The sequence below is a fragment of the Bombina bombina genome, chromosome 7 (assembly GCF_027579735.1).
Source record: "Bombina bombina isolate aBomBom1 chromosome 7, aBomBom1.pri, whole genome shotgun sequence".
NCBI classification, from domain to species: domain Eukaryota; kingdom Metazoa; phylum Chordata; class Amphibia; order Anura; family Bombinatoridae; genus Bombina; species Bombina bombina.
The window spans coordinates 374,247,616-374,263,767 of NC_069505.1; the positions used below are offsets into that span (position 1 = coordinate 374,247,616).

The window sequence follows — 16,152 nt, forward strand, 5'->3', positions numbered from 1 at the left end:
GTGTATTACAAGTTGAAACTAAAATGTTTGTGCGTGAGAAACACCTGATGCGCACTAACTTTAGGATATAGCGACCGCACTAACTTCTCTCCATAGACTCTAATTGAGCGTGCTGTTAAAAAACCTAACACTTATCGCTTGCATGCTAACCTGACACTGCATTAGACCTACAGCGCTAAACAAGAAGGTAGTTATGAATATTTTATATTCCAGTGTTCTTCACATAGAAGAAAATGTTCTATTGTTACATATATATATATATTTATACACTTCTATACATATATATGTATAGGTATATACAGAGATATATAGGAGATATATAGGATTATATGTTTAAAAATACTAAGAACATATTCTGCTTTGTGAAGTATATTGGAATGTAAAATATTTACAGTAAATATAGATATGTGTATATATGTATATACATGTGCAAATATGTGTTTATATGTGTATATATATGCATGCATATACATATAAATACACATGTGTAGATACACACATACACATACAGTGACGGTAGCAGAATCCGCGACTGCGACCAGGCCAGCGAGGCTGGCGACTCTGGGGGGGCAGCAGCAGTCGTGACCTGAAGTGTGTGTGCACAGTGCATGCATCTTTCTAAAGGGGAGGCGCACACAAGTTTTTTAAAAGTGCAGGCTGGTGTGCGTGTGTTGCGTGGCGGCGGTGCTCTAGCCACTCTCCCACTGCAGGCTGCGCTCTGTGCAGACAGATCTGCCGGTGCTGCTGTTTCCAAGAGCAGGCAGAGGGGTCCAGCACTGCAAAAAACCTATAAAGAAACCGTGAGTTTCCATCACAAGGAAAGGAGGGCATAGTGACATAGAGGTATAGAGATTTAAAGGGACAGTTAAGTCCAAAAAAACTTTCATGTTTCAAATAGGGCATGTAATTTTAAACAACTTTCCAATTTACTTTTATCACCAATTTTGCTTTGTTCTCTTGGTATGTTTAGTTGAAAGTTAAGCCTAGGAAGGCTCATATGATAATTTCTACGCCCTTAAAGGCCGCCTCTTATCACATGCTTTTTTATTTGCTTTTCACAACAGGGGAGAGCTAGTTCATGTGAGCCATATCGATAACATTGTGATCACGCCCGTGGCTTGTGGCAGACACCGCACTAATTGGCTAAAATGAAAGTCAATAGATAATAAATAAAATGTCATGTGATCAGGGGGATGCCAGAAGATGCTTAGATACAAAAATCACAGAGGTAAAAAGTATATTAATATAACAGTGTTGGTTATGAAAAAACTGGGGAATTAGTAATAAAGAAATTATCTATCTTTTTAAACAAAAATAATTCTGGTATTGACTGTCCCTTTAAGCAACCAGCAGTGATTATGTAAACTACATTTGATTACATAATGGTTCATTTGCATAAGCGTGATCAGAATTATTTGCTTGCTCTCAAATCTAAACTTAGTAGTAAAGAGGAAATATAAATATTATACCCTTAACTTTCAAACCAAAACAAATATTTTGTAAAAATGAATGAATCAATAAAAAATTAGGGGTAAGCCCTTCCCTAATAATAAAAAATCTTTTAACAACAGATGCTGGCAGAAAACACAAGAGAGGAGCCATTATTAACTTTAATAACTAGTAGTGTAACCATGAGAAAACCTTTCATGGTAATTAAAAGTTAACCAGAAAAACACTGGAGCATTTTATAAAATTAAATTAAAAAAACCCCAGAAATCTTCTTTTGTAAATTAAAAATCTAAGTACACTTCCTGTGGAAAAGGTGTCCATTAATGTTCACTCTAGTCTCCCTAATATATAGACTAACGTGAGGTGTATATCATCTACCCCTGACCCTCACATTCTATAGAACATAAAGAGGAGTATCTCTGATGTGGGATTATCAATTCAGATCTCAAAATAGTTAAAGCAAAGATACATCACTGTGGCTCACTGGCTCCCCTTCTGTGAATGCATTGGAATGACTTTAGTCTGACGATTCTGTTTATATGTTACAGTTTAGCCTTTAGCTACTGTAAATTATTCCACCTACCTGAGTTATAACAGCACTTGCTAATGTGTGTTTGTGTTTCACAAGCTCTCTTTCTGCAAGTTGTGTCCCTTGTACTTCCCCTCTCTCTCTCCCTTTGTACTCCTCCTCTTGCTCTCCCTTTGTAATCCCCCTCTTTCTCCCCTTGTACTTCCACTCTCTCCCTTTGTACCCCCCATTGCTCTCTCCCCTTTGTACCCCCTCTCTCTCTCTCTTTGTACTCCCCCTCTATCTCGGTACTCCTCCACTCTCTTCCCTTGTACTTCCCCTCTCTCTCTCTCCCTTGTACTCCTCCTCTTGCTCTTCCTTTGTAATCCCCCTCTTTCTCCCCTTGTACTTCCACTCTCTCCCTTTGTACCCCCCATTGCTCTCTCCCCTATGTACCCCCCTCTCTCTCTCCCCTTTTACTCCCCCTCTCTCTGGTTTTCCCTTTTACTCCCCCCCCCCTCTCTCCCATTTTACTCCCCCCCTCTCTCTCCCTTTTTACTCACTCTCTTTCTCCCCTTTGCAACACCCCCCTCTCTCTCCCTTTTTACCCCCTCTCTCTCTCCCCTTTTACTCCCCCTCTCTCTGGCTCTCCCATTTTACTCCCCCCTCTCTCTCCCTTTTTACTACCTCTCTCTCTCCCCTTTGCACCCCCCTCTCTCTCCCTTTTTACTCCCTCTCTCCCCTTTGCACCCCCCTCTCTCTCCCCTTTTACTCCCCCCTCTCTCTCTCCACTTTTACTCCCCCCCTCTCTCTCTCCCTTTTTACTCGGCCTCCCTCTCTACCCTTTTTCTCCCCCTCCCTCCCCTTTTACTCCCTCTCTCTCTCTCTTTCTCTCCCTCTACACCCCCTCTCTCCCCCTTTTACTCCCCCTCTCCCTCTCCTCTTTTACTCCCCCTCTCTCTCTCCCCTTTTACTCCCCCCTCTCTCTCCCCTTTGTACCCCCCTCTCCCTCCCCTTTTACTCGCCTCTCTCTCTCTCCCTCTCCTTTTACACCTCTCTCTTTCTCCCCCCTTTTACTCCCCCTCTCCCTCTCTTTTTACTCCTCTCTCTCTCTCCCCCCCTTTCTACCCCCTCTCTCTCCCCTTTGTACTCCCCCTCTCTCTCTCTCCCCTTTCTACCCCCCTCTCTCACCTCTTTGTACCCCCCTCTCTCTCCCCCTTTGTACTCCCTCTCTCTCCCATTTGCACTCCTCTCTCTCTCTCTCTCTCTCTCTCTCTCTCTCTCTCTCTCTGAGGTAATGGGAACGCTTAATCAGGTGACGATAGGGACAGTGTGAGGGCAACATGCAGGAGGTCCGGTCAAAAGAGATTTAGAGGGGTGTGACTAAAGATGCGGGGAAGACAGGATCGTTTGACATACACGCTCCCTAACTTCACCTGATTAAGGATTCCCCTTACCTCATAGGATTGAGGTATAGGTTGGTGAGTACCCACTTTTCAGCCATTTGTTGAGATCGGCACCTCAGGCTCAAGATTTAGATTGCTACTTCTGTTCTAGTCTCTCTTATGTTACAGACTCATTTGGGACTTTTACTGTGAATTTAAATACCTGTGATGGTTATTGACTGACTCCATTTATTATGTTATATGCCGCTTTTTATACTCTAGACCTTTTTGATTGAAGGGAATTTTTTTATCTTATTTATTATTTGTAAATTAGCCTAATGTGTACATCTCTGTGAAAATTCTGGAACTTTTTGATATAACTGTCTTGTCATGTTTTGTTTTATAACCTCAATTAAAATATTATAGACCTGCAAAAAAAGAAAAAGAAAACACACTAACACTAGTAATGTCTGAGCAATTTTATGTTGTTAGTGTGTGAGAAAGCAGAGGTAAGTCTCAAAATTCCAGAGAGAAAACTGAGGAATTTCCATTTTTTATCATGTCTTAAAGGGACACTGAACCCATCTTTTTTCTTTCATGATTCAGATAGAGCATGTGATTTTAAGCAACTTTCTAATTTATTCCTATTATCAATTTTAATTTGTTCTCTTGGTATCTTTATTTGAAAAAGCAGGAATGTAAAGCTTACAAGCCGCCCCATCTTTGGTTCAGCACCTGAGTAGCGCTTGCTGATTGGTATCTAAATATAGCCACAAATTTGCAAGCGCTATCTAAGGTGCTGAGCCAAAAATAGGCTGGATTCTATGCTTACATTCCTGCTTATTCAAATAAAGATACCAAGAGAACGAAGACAAATTTATAATAGAAGTAAATGAGAGAGGAGCCATTATTAACTTTAATAACTAGTAGTGTAACCATGAGAAAACCTTTCATGGTAATTAAAAGTTAACCAGAAAAACACTGGAGCATTTTATAAAATTAAATAAAAAATAAAAACAGAAATCTTCTTTTGTAAATTAAAAATCTAAGTACACTTCCTGTGGAAAAGGTGTCCATTCATGTTCACTCGAGTCTCCCTAATATATAGACTAACGTGAGGTGTATATCATCTACCCCTGACCCTCACATTCTATAGAACATAAAGAGGAGTATCTCTGATGTGGGATTATCAATTCAGATCTCAAAATAGTTAAAGCAAAGATACATCACTGTGGCTCACTGGCTCCCCTTCTGTGAATGCATTGGAATGACTTTAGTCTGACGATTCTGTTTATATGTTACAGTTTAGCCTTTAGCTACTGTAAATTATTCCACCTACCTGAGTTATAACAGCACTTGCTAATGTGTGTTTGTGTTTCACAAGCTCTCTTTCTGCAAGTTATGTCCCTTGTACTTCCCCTCTCTCTCTCCCTTTGTACTCCTCCTCTTGCTCTCCCTTTGTAATCCCCCTCTTTCTCCCCTTGTACTTCCACTCTCTCCCTTTGTACCCCCCATTGCTCTCTCCCCTTTGTACCCCCTCTCTCTCTCTCTTTGTACTCCCCCTCTATCTCGGTACTCCTCCACTCTCTTCCCTTGTACTTCCCCTCTCTCTCTCTCCCTTTGTACTCCTCCTCTTGCTCTTCCTTTGTAATCCCCCTCTTTCTCCCCTTGTACTTCCACTCTCTCCCTTTGTACCCCCCATTGCTCTCTCCCCTATGTACCCCCTCTCTCTCTCCCCTTTTACTCCCCCTCTCTCTGGTTTTCCCTTTTACTCCCCCCCCTCTCTCCCATTTTACTCCCCCCCTCTCTCTCCCTTTTTACTCACTCTCTTTCTCCCCTTTGCAACACCCCCCTCTCTCTCCCTTTTTACCCCCCCTCTCTCTCCCCTTTTACTCCCCCTCTCTCTGGCTCTCCCATTTTACTCCCCCCTCTCTCTCCCTTTTTACTCCCTCTCTCTCTCTCCCCTTTGCACCCCCCCTCTCTCTCTCTTTTTACTCCCTCTCTCCCCTTTGCACCCCCCTCTCTCTCCCCTTTTACTCCCCCCTCTCTCTCTCCACTTTTACTCCCCCCCTCTCTCTCTCCCTTTTTACTCGGCCTCCCTCTCTACCCTTTTTCTCCCCCTCCCTCCCCTTTTACTCCCTCTCTCTCTCTCTTTCTCTCCCTCTACACCCCCTCTCTCCCCCTTTTACTCCCCCTCTCCCTCTCCTCTTTTACTCCCCCTCTCTCTCTCCCCTTTTACTCCCCCCTCTCTCTCCCCTTTGTACCCCCCTCTCCCTCCCCTTTTACTCGCCTCTCTCTCTCTCCCTCTCCTTTTACACCTCTCTCTTTCTCCCCCCTTTTACTCCCCCTCTCCCTCTCTTTTTACTCCTCTCTCTCTCTCTCCCCCCCCTTTCTACCCCCTCTCTCTCCCCTTTGTACTCCCCCTCTCTCTCTCTCCCCTTTCTACCCCCCTCTCTCACCTCTTTGTACCCCCCTCTCTCTCCCCTTTGTACTCCCTCTCTCTCCCATTTGCACTCCTCTCTCTCTCTCTCTCTCTCTCTCTCTCTCTCTCTCTCTGAGGTAATGGGAACGCTTAATCAGGTGACGATAGGGACAGTGTGAGGGCAACATGCAGGAGGTCCGGTCAAAAGAGATTTAGAGGGGTGTGACTAAAGATGCGGGGAAGACAGGATCGTTTGACATACACTCTCCCTAACTTCACCTGATTAAGGATTCCCCTTACCTCATAGGATTGAGGTATAGGTTGGTGAGTACCCACTTTTCAGCCATTTGTTGAGATCGGCACCTCAGGCTCAAGATTTAGATTGCTACTTCTGTTCTAGTCTCTCTTATGTTACAGACTCATTTGGGACTTTTACTGTGAATTTAAATACCTGTGATGGTTATTGACTGACTCCATTTATTATGTTATATGCCGCTTTTTATACTCTAGACCTTTTTGATTGAAGGGAATTTTTTTATCTTATTTATTATTTGTAAATTAGCCTAATGTGTACATCTCTGTGAAAATTCTGGAACTTTTTGATATAACTGTCTTGTCATGTTTTGTTTTATAACCTCAATTAAAATATTATAGACCTGCAAAAAAAGAAAAAGAAAACACACTAACACTAGTAATGTTTGAGCAATTTTATGTTGTTAGTGTGTGAGAAAGCAGAGGTAAGTCTCAAAATTCCAGAGAGAAAACTGAGGAATTTCCATTTTTTATCATGTCTTAAAGGGACACTGAACCCATCTTTTTTCTTTCATGATTCAGATAGAGCATGTGATTTTAAGCAACTTTCTAATTTATTCCTATTATCAATTTTAATTTGTTCTCTTGGTATCTTTATTTGAAAAAGCAGGAATGTAAAGCTTACAAGCCGCCCCATCTTTGGTTCAGCACCTGAGTAGCGCTTGCTGATTGGTATCTAAATATAGCCACAAATTTGCAAGCGCTATCTAAGGTGCTGAGCCAAAAATAGGCTGGATTCTATGCTTACATTCCTGCTTATTCAAATAAAGATACCAAGAGAACGAAGACAAATTTATAATAGAAGTAAATGAGAAAGATGCTTAAATTGCATGCTCTATCTGAATCATTAAATAAAAAAATTAGGTTCAGTATCCCTTGAAGAACTTGAAATAATGTAAATTATTTTTTTTCTATTTAATGTTTTATGTCTTCTAATTTTTTAAAACTATTTATTCCAAATAACTAGTCAGTAGCAGAAACATTTGTCTTTAGAATATTGATAGATAACATCATTGAATATTTTTTTTCCCCTTACAGGTTCGACTGAAGATGCTGTACGCAGCCACAAGGACAACTGTAAAGAAGGAATTTGGAGGAGGGCATATTAAGGATGAGATTTTTGAAACGTTGAAGGTTTGTTAATGGTTCTACAGCTCATCCTGGATGGGGTGAGCAATACTATGTGGGCATGGACAGAAGTTTACAATCTAATTGGGTGCTGAATACAAATCACAGGTGTAGAGCAGATGTGTAATTATTGAGACAGTCATTGGTTAAGAGGTAGGGTAAGTTTCACAACCTTGTTAGTTTTATAAAATCTTCCTTTTTGTTGTGCTTCTAGGATAATGATTATGTGTGATCTTTTGTAGACAAATGATTTATCATTTTCTTTAAAGGGACAATCTGCTTGATTTTTTTTTTATTGTTTAAAAAGATAGCTAACGCCTTTATTACTCATCCCCCAACTTTGTACAACCAACATTGTTGTATTAACATACGGCTAGATTACGAGTTGTGCGTTAGGGTAAAAAAGCAGCGTTAAGAGGTCCTAACGCTGCTTTTTTACGCCCGCTGGTATTACGAGTCTTGCAGGTTTAGGGTCACCGCACACTTCTTTGGCCTTACCGCAAAATGATTTACGTAAACTTTCTAAAGTCTTTTTTCTATGGGACTTCCATAGCGCCAGTATTACGAGTCTGTGCTGGGAGGCCAAAGAGTGAGCGGTACACCCTACCCTGTCAAGAGTCCTAACACATTTTAAAGTCAGTAGTTATGAGTTTTACACTACAACGCTGTAGCATAAAACTCATAACTAAAGTGCTAAAAAGTACACTAACACCCATAAACTACCTATTAAACCCTAAACCGAGGCCCTCCCGCATTGCAAACACTATAATAAAATTTTTAACCCCTATTCTGCTGCTCTGGACACCGCCGCCGCCTACATTATTTTATGAACCCCTAATCTGCTGCCCCCAACATCGCCGACACCTACATTATATTTATTAACCTCTTATCTGCCACCCCGACATCGCCGACACCTACATTATAATTATTAACCCCTAATCTGTCGCTCCGGACAACGCCGCAACCTACATTATATGTATTAACCCTTAAACTGCTGCCCCCAACATCACCAACACCTACATACTATTTATTAACCCATAATCTGCCACCCCCAAGGTTGCCGCAACCTACCTACTATTTATTAACCCCTAATCTGCCGACCCCAACGTCGCCGCCACTATATTAAAGTTATTAACCTCTAAACCTAAGTCTAACCCTAACACCCCCTAACTTAAATATAATTACAATAAATCTAAATAAATATTACTATCATTAACTAAATTATTCCTATTTAAAACTAAATACTTACCTGTAAAATAAACCCAAAGCTAGCTACAATATAACTAATAGTTACATTGTAGCTATCTTAGGGTTTATTTTTATTTTACAGGCAAGTTTGTATTTATTTTAACTAGGTAGGATAGTTAGTAAATAGTTATTAACTATTTAATAACCACCTAGCTAAAATAAATACAAAAGTAAATGTAAAATAAAACCTAACCTAAGTTACACTAACACCTAACACTACACTATAATTAAATAAATTAACTGCATGTAAGTGAGCGGTGAGGGAAAACTGCTCGTTAGCACCGCATAGCCTCTAACGCAAAACTCGTAATCTGGGCCATAGTTTGTAACCTCTAAACCGCTAAATCTCTGCCTGGTTCTAAGCCTTTACATGCCACCTCTTATCTCAGTGCATTTTAATAGCTATTCACAGTCAGACAGTGATAGTTAATCTTTGCCATATAGATAACATTGTGCTCACTTCCGTGGCGTTATATAGGAACACTAATTGGCTAAAATCCAAGTTTGTAAAAAGCACTGAGATACGTTGGCAGTCTAGAGAATAGGTAATAAAGATATTATCTATCTTTTAAACAATAAAAAAAATAAAGTAGACTGTCCCTTAAAGCAATTGTATTATTTTTTGTGACAGGAAGACATTGCCCTTGTTGGTTACCAAAGACACGTCTGTTCCTGCGCAGCTCCAGCTCCCTTCACTGCTGCAGAAAGAGAACTTCAGCAAATCAAGATAGATGAGGTGAGTTGCACGATTAAAGGGACAGTGTACACCAAATTTCATATAACTGCATGTAATAGACACTACTATAAAGAAGAATATGCACAGATACTGATCTAAAAATTCAATATAAAACCTTTTAAAAACTTACTTAGAAGCTCCCAGTTCAGCACTGTTGATTAGGTTAGGCTGGGACACTCAGTGAAAGGAGCTGGGAAACAGGAATAGCAGACCCTCTCCCCCCTCCCCTGCATATGAAAAGACCCATTGCACAAACAGGTGCAAGCAGGAATCTGTAGACTTCAGTCTACATCTGACACTTTGGGGCTTGGTTAGAAGTTTGAAAATCAGCACAATGTTATTAATCATTATTTATCATTGCACCAGCAGTTCTTGTGAACTGCTGGTGCAATGCTGCCCCTTGCAGATTCACGGCCAATCGGCCGCTAGCAAGGGGTGTCAATCAACCCGATCGAATTTGATCGGGTTGATTTGTGTCCGCTGCCTCAGAGCAGGTGGACAAGTTATAGAGCAGCTTCATAACTTCTTGATAACTTCTGTTTCTAGGGGCCTCAAGCTCTATACGGAGCTTGATAAATATACCCACTAGTGTACAATTTCCCTTTAACCCTTGCTTATTGACTTATGAGTCTATCCTATTTCCTTACATTAAACTCCCTCCTTGACCCACTGCAATCTTGATTTCGCCCCTTTCACTCAACAGCAATTGTTAAGGTCACCAACGACCTACTTACAGCAAAAGCAAAAGGCCACTTCTCTCTACTTATCCTCCTTGATTTGTCTGCAGCCTTTGATACTGTCGACCACCCTCTTTTGCTCCAAACCCTCCAATCCTTCGGCATCTGTGACACAACTCTCTCTTGGTTCTCTTCCTATCTGTCTAACTGTACCTTTAGTGTAGCCTTCTCTGGGGCATCCTCTGCCCTGTTACCTCTTTCTGTTGGGATACCGCAAGGCTTTGTCCTCGGTCCCCTTCTCTTCTCAATCTACACATCCTCACTAGGTTCCTTAATAAAGTCCCATGGGTTTCATTATCATTTGTATGCCGACGATACCCAAATCTACTTTTCTGCACCTGAACTATCTCCTTCCTTGCTAACCCGTGTCACTAACTGCCTCTCTCATATCTCATCTTGGATGTCCTCTCACTACCTCAAGCTAAATCTCTCCAAAACTGAGCTTCTTATTTCCCCCCCTTCTTCCAAAATCTCCACCCCCCATGTGTCTATAACTATTGATAACTCCATTATTACCCCAACCTCACATGCCCGATGTCTTGGGGTCACACTTGACTCAGATCTTTCTTTCACTCCTCATATTCAGTCCTTGGTTAAAGCCTGCCACTTCCACCTTAAAAACATTGCTAAAATTAGACATTTCCTGCAATATCCTACTAGCATATGAGCTAGTAATTTGCCAAAATATATAGAAACTTATAGCTGAGTGTGAAACAGCACTGATATGGGAGATTAGTGTTGTAATTACACAGCAAGTACTGTTGCTTTAAATTTATAGAAAGTCTGCTACAAATCTAAATAATTAACTAATTATGTGTCTAAAATAGATTCTAGTTGGAGTTGGTTTAGAAGGCAACATACAATAATACTCCAAGAATATATTTTAACACAGAAAAATATTATGACCCAAATTCCAGCTGTATTACTAGGTACAACGTATTGCATAATTTAAATAAAGAGCAAGTGCTGTTTTAGATAAGATCATATAAAAAATACAAATACTATCAGTGACAATGCATCAATAGAATTTACTTTAATAATAGAGTTCATCATGTGGAAGTTGCGCTTACCGGTAGCGGATCCTGGAGTGTGAGGACTGAGCGGTCTGTGTGAACTGACAAGAGGTAATGGCTTTATGCCAGAAGGAGTTCCAGAAGTTCTGGATGGTTTGTGCTGGGGTGATGAGAGCAGGTGTGAGGAGTGTTATGCTCTGGTAACAGCTGAGAGATTTGCAGTTCCAGTGAGAGCAGTTCATGGAGCAATATAGTAAACTAGCAGGTTACAAATAATGAGGATAGAATTGTTCACAAGCAAAGTGGCAAATAATTAGAGAGAGAGTGAAAACTTCTCTAGCATAGAACAGGCTTGAAATTGAGGATTACCTCTAGGCAACAAACAGATTATCAAGCAATGATAATAGTGAGAGTGGCTGTTTAAATAGAGAGACAAATGGGAGGAGACAGACTGGGAATCCATTATAGAAGGATTCTTAAGGTAACAGTACTGTATATATAACATTTACTTACACAAGACACAACAAAGATTTTAATCCACTCTCTCATCCTTTCCCGCCTCGACTACTGCAACTCTATCCTCTCTGGTCTCCAAAGCTGCCGCCTAGCTCCTTTACAATCCATAATGAATGCCTCTGCCAGGCTCATCTTCTTTGCACGTCGCTCTTCATCTGCTGCACCTCTCTGCCAATCCTTTCACTGGCTTCCTCTTGCCTCCAGGATTAAACACAAAATTCACACTCTGACATACAAAACCCTCAATTGCATTGCTCCCCACTACATCTCAGAACTTGTCTCCAGATACTCTCCCTCCTGTCCCCTTCGCTTCGCTCATGATCTCTCCCCCTCTCTTGTTACCTCCTCACATTCCCATCTACAAGATTTCTCCAGGCTGGCTCCCATTTTATGGAACTCTCTGCCTCACTCCACAAGAATCTCCCCTAGTTTTAAAAGCTTCAAGTGCTCCCTGAAGACTCTACTATTCAGGGACACTTACAATCTACACTAACCTTCCTATCTCCACTGCTATCCCCTAAAACACCATAGCATGTAAGCCTATGAGCCCAGCTGTTTGTAGTTCACCTTCATAAGAGCCGACTAAAACAGTGCAACTTTCGACAGGACCCTCTCTCCCCATTTGCTCTCCTTAAAATATTTTATTTTATATACCACCTATGTCCATAGCGCTTCGGAACCTGTTGGCGCTCTACAAATACCTGATAATAATAATAATTTTGGGTTAATTTATGAAGCAGTGGATGATACTTCTGAACCACTCTGCTTCAGGTCCGCCTGAAGCGGAAGCTTAGAAGCAGCGGTTGTAATTAATATGTCGAGTAACCCATGCAATTTCATGACATGGTTCATGTAATACTTAGCGGTTTGTATAGCAGTAGGTAATCCTTTAAGTGGAAGAAAGTGTGCCATCTTCGGTAAGTGGTCTACCACAACCATTATGGTATTATAGAAATGGGAGTTAGGTAAATCAACTATGAAGTCTAGCGATACTGTTGACCAAGGTTTGTCGGGTATTGGTAAGGGTCTTAGGAGACCGACTGGTTTAAGATGTTCAGTCTTTGTTCTTGAACAAATCTCACATGTCCATATGTAATCGTAGATATTCTTCCTGTAATTCGGCCACCAATATGATCTTCCTATCAACACTATGGTCTTTTGTATACCAAGATGTCCCGCTAAGGGGGAGTCATGATGTTGTTTAAGTATTTCAAGTTGTAAAGATGGTGGTACATATAGTTTGTCTCCATGGTAATACAGACCAGATGGTTCTTGATGAAGTTCTGAATGAGGCAAAGATTTTTCTTCGCGTAAGGCTTTTAAAAATTGTTGTTCGGGTGTTGTTGTTACACCCACAATCTTTTCACTAGGTATAATTGTTGTAGGATTGTGAAATTTTTGTGTCAGATTCATGAATCCGTGAGAGTAAATCAGCTTTAATGTTTCTTTGGGCTGGTCTGTATGTGATGATGAAATTAAACTGATCAAAGAAGCGTGACCATTTTAACTTGTCTCGCAGATAAAGTTTTGTTCTTCCTTAGATACTCGAGATTTTTATGGTCTGTATATATGATGAATGGTAAAGTGGTCCCTTCTAATAAATGTCTCCATGTTTCAAGTGCGGATTTTTCTGCTAGTAATTACTTGTCACCTATTGAATAGTTAGATTCGGCGGTAGTTAAAGTCCTGGAATAGAAAGCGACAGGATGTTGGGTAGATTTTAGATCTTTTTGTTGTGATAGAATTGCTCCAAGTCCAGTGTCAGAGGCATCAACCTCAAGAACGAAATGTTTGGTATGGTCGGGTAAATGTAAAATTGATGCTGTCGTGAATCTTGTTTTTAAAAGATCGAAAGCTTCTTCAGCAGCTTGTGTCCAAAGGAATTTTTTGTGTCTTCCAGTGAGACTGGTTAAAGGTTTTGTCATGAATTGGATCCGCTCATTGCCGTGTCGCCGCGGCTCACAGATCCCCTCTGTATCACGTCACGTTGCCTAGCAACGTGACGCGGTATCTGGCTCTCCTCCTGACGTCAGAGTCTCCCTGCCTTCAAATCTCGGCGGGAGATCTGAATTGGCGCCCGTTTGTTTTTCTCTTTCCTACCTCCCAGACCGGACCTGTGTGAGTAATTCTTTTATGTCTTCCTTGCCTGAATCCTTGCCTGAATATTCTATGCCAGTTTGCTTAACCTGCTAAAATGATTTTCTATTTGTTTGCTAACCTGCATACAAGGACATTTGTTATATCTAAACCTGCTAAACGGAATATCTGTTTGTTTGCTAATCATCATAAAGGGACATTTGCTTTATTCAAATCTAATAAGAGGAAGATATTACTGTTTGTTCATTAACCTGCTTAAAGGGACATTTGCTTTATTCAAACCTGCTAAAAGGAATCTCTGTTTGTTTGCTAACCTGCTTAAAGGGACATTTGCTTTATCCAAACCTGCTAAAAGGAATCTCAGTTTGTTTACTAAACCTGCTTAAAGGGACATTTGCTTTATCCAAACCTGCTAAAAGGAATCTCAGTTTGTTTACTAAACCTGCTTAAAGGGACATTTGCTTTATCCAAACCTGCTAAAAGGAATCTTTGTTTATTTACTAACCTGCTTAAAGGGACATTTGCTTTATCACTTGCTAAAGGAATTTCACTTAGTTTATTTATCTTCTTAAAAGGACATTTGCTTTCTTCAATCCTGAGTGGGTCACGTCCTGGATATTTCTCAGTGTGCTAGCGTGTGTTTTTTACTTTTCACGCTAGCAGTTGGGTTGAATCCTGAGCTGATCCTTTACGGCTGACATTACAAACGGGCCATAAAAATGGACCCCACTGAATTATCCATGGCCGTGACACACCAGGGACAGTTATTGGGATCTCATGCTACCCACTTACAATCCTTGGATGTAAAGTTGGATCAGATAACTACTTTACTTCAGAATATGGCTGCTCCTATACCTCCTAATCCTATTCCTTTGGATCCCTCTCCCCCTACGAATCCTACCAATCAGACACAAGCTCAGCTCAGTCCCAGGATACCTCTTCCGGACAAATATGATGGGAATCCTGAGGATTGTAGGGGTTTTTTGAATCAGTGTCGCCTTCATTTTTGGAATAGTCCGGTTCTCTTTGCAACTCCCTCCTCTAGAATCACTTTCCTTATATCCTTAATGAAAGGTAGAGCCTTAGCCTGGGTATCACCTTTGCTTGAAAAGAATGATCCAATACTCCAGGATGTGGATACATTTCTCTCTGTCTTTTCAAATGTCTTCGATAAGCCAGGGAGGTCTGCCGCTGCTGAAGCTTCTCTTCTAGACTTACGACAAGGTGGTCAACCTGTATCTCAATATGCCATTGAATTTCGCACTCTAGCTTCTGAGACTATCTGGAATCAGGGAGCTCTTAGAGCAGCTTTTCGCAAAGGACTCTCTGAACGTCTCAAAGATGAGTTGGTCTATCGTGAAATTCCAGAATCTCTAGAGGCTCTGATAAATCTTTGTATTTGTCTCGATTCCAGATACCGCGAACGCCAACAAGAAAGAGAGAGAAATCAGAAAGCTTCTAATCGTCCTTTTCGTCTGGTACCTCGTATCTCTAACCCTTTAACTCCCGCTTCTCCACCTTCCGATCAGACTGAACCAATAGAAATTGGCACCATTAGATTAACTGAAACTGAACGTCTGAGGAGACGCTCTCTTGGACTGTGTTTATACTGTGGCCTTAAAGGACATTTATTAAAAGATTGTCCTACCAGACCGGTAAAAGCCAGGGCTTAACTTCTGTCCAGGGAGCTAAGTTAAGCCAAATAGGATCTCATTCCCTCAATAATAAACTTTTTGTTCCGGTTACTCTTCAAATTGGAGGAGACAGGATTCATACTCAAGCTCTTATTGACTCTGGTGCTGGAGGAGTCTTCATCGATTCCACATTTGTAACTACTCACTCTATTCCATTAAGCAAAAAGGAATATTCTATTCCAGTCTCCACTGTTAGTGGAGATCCTTTGGGTCCCGGACTTATCCAGTTTGCTACTAGACCCATTCTCTTTTCTGTAGGAATTCTTCATTCAGAGACAATATGTTTTGATGTAATCTCGACTCCTCAATTTCCCATAATATTGGGTCTTCCCTGGCTCCAGTTACATAATCCTGTATTCTCCTGGACTCAAGGCGAACTCATTTCCTGGGGATATACTTGTCAAAATAGGTGTCTTCAAATTCCCACGAAAGTGCCTCTCACTATTGCTCTCACTATTGACACCTCTGGGTCGTTACCCACACCTTATCAAGATTACGTTGATGTTTTTTCCAAGAAAGAAGCAGAACGTCTTCCCCCACATCGTACTTTTGATTGCCCCATTGATCTACTTCCTGGGGCAACCTACCCTCGTGGCAAGACGTATCCGCTCTCAAGGCCAGAGAATGTTGCCTTAGAGGAATATATCCAAGATAGTTTGGCTAGAGGTTTTATTCGACCTTCCTCTTCTCCTCTTGGGGCAGGTTTCTTTTTTGTGGGAAAGAAGGATGGAGGACTGCGACCTTGTATTGATTATCGGGGTTTGAATCAAATCACAGTCAAGAATAGTTACCCTCTGCCTCTTATTCCTGAACTGTTTACTTATCTTCAAGGAGCTACAATATTTACCAAACTGGACCTTCGTGGTGCTTATAACCTTATTCGCATGCGCAAAGGAGACGAATGGAA

General features: G+C 41.1%; 1 protein-coding gene across 2 annotated transcripts in view; it reads left to right on the plus strand.

Annotated features, from left to right (window-relative positions):
• Window positions 1-16,152, plus strand: part of TWF2 (twinfilin actin binding protein 2) — a 609,681-nt gene that overhangs the window by 572,095 nt on the left and 21,434 nt on the right. The window contains exons 3-4 of one of the 2 annotated variants that reach the window (XM_053721089.1): window positions 7,115-7,210; window positions 9,084-9,188. The exons of the other annotated variant lie outside the window; for it this stretch is intronic. Coding sequence (XP_053577064.1) covers window positions 7,115-7,210; window positions 9,084-9,188 — 201 coding nt within the window. The remainder of the gene's footprint in view (window positions 1-7,114; window positions 7,211-9,083; window positions 9,189-16,152) is intronic. 2 annotated transcript variants of the gene reach the window in all.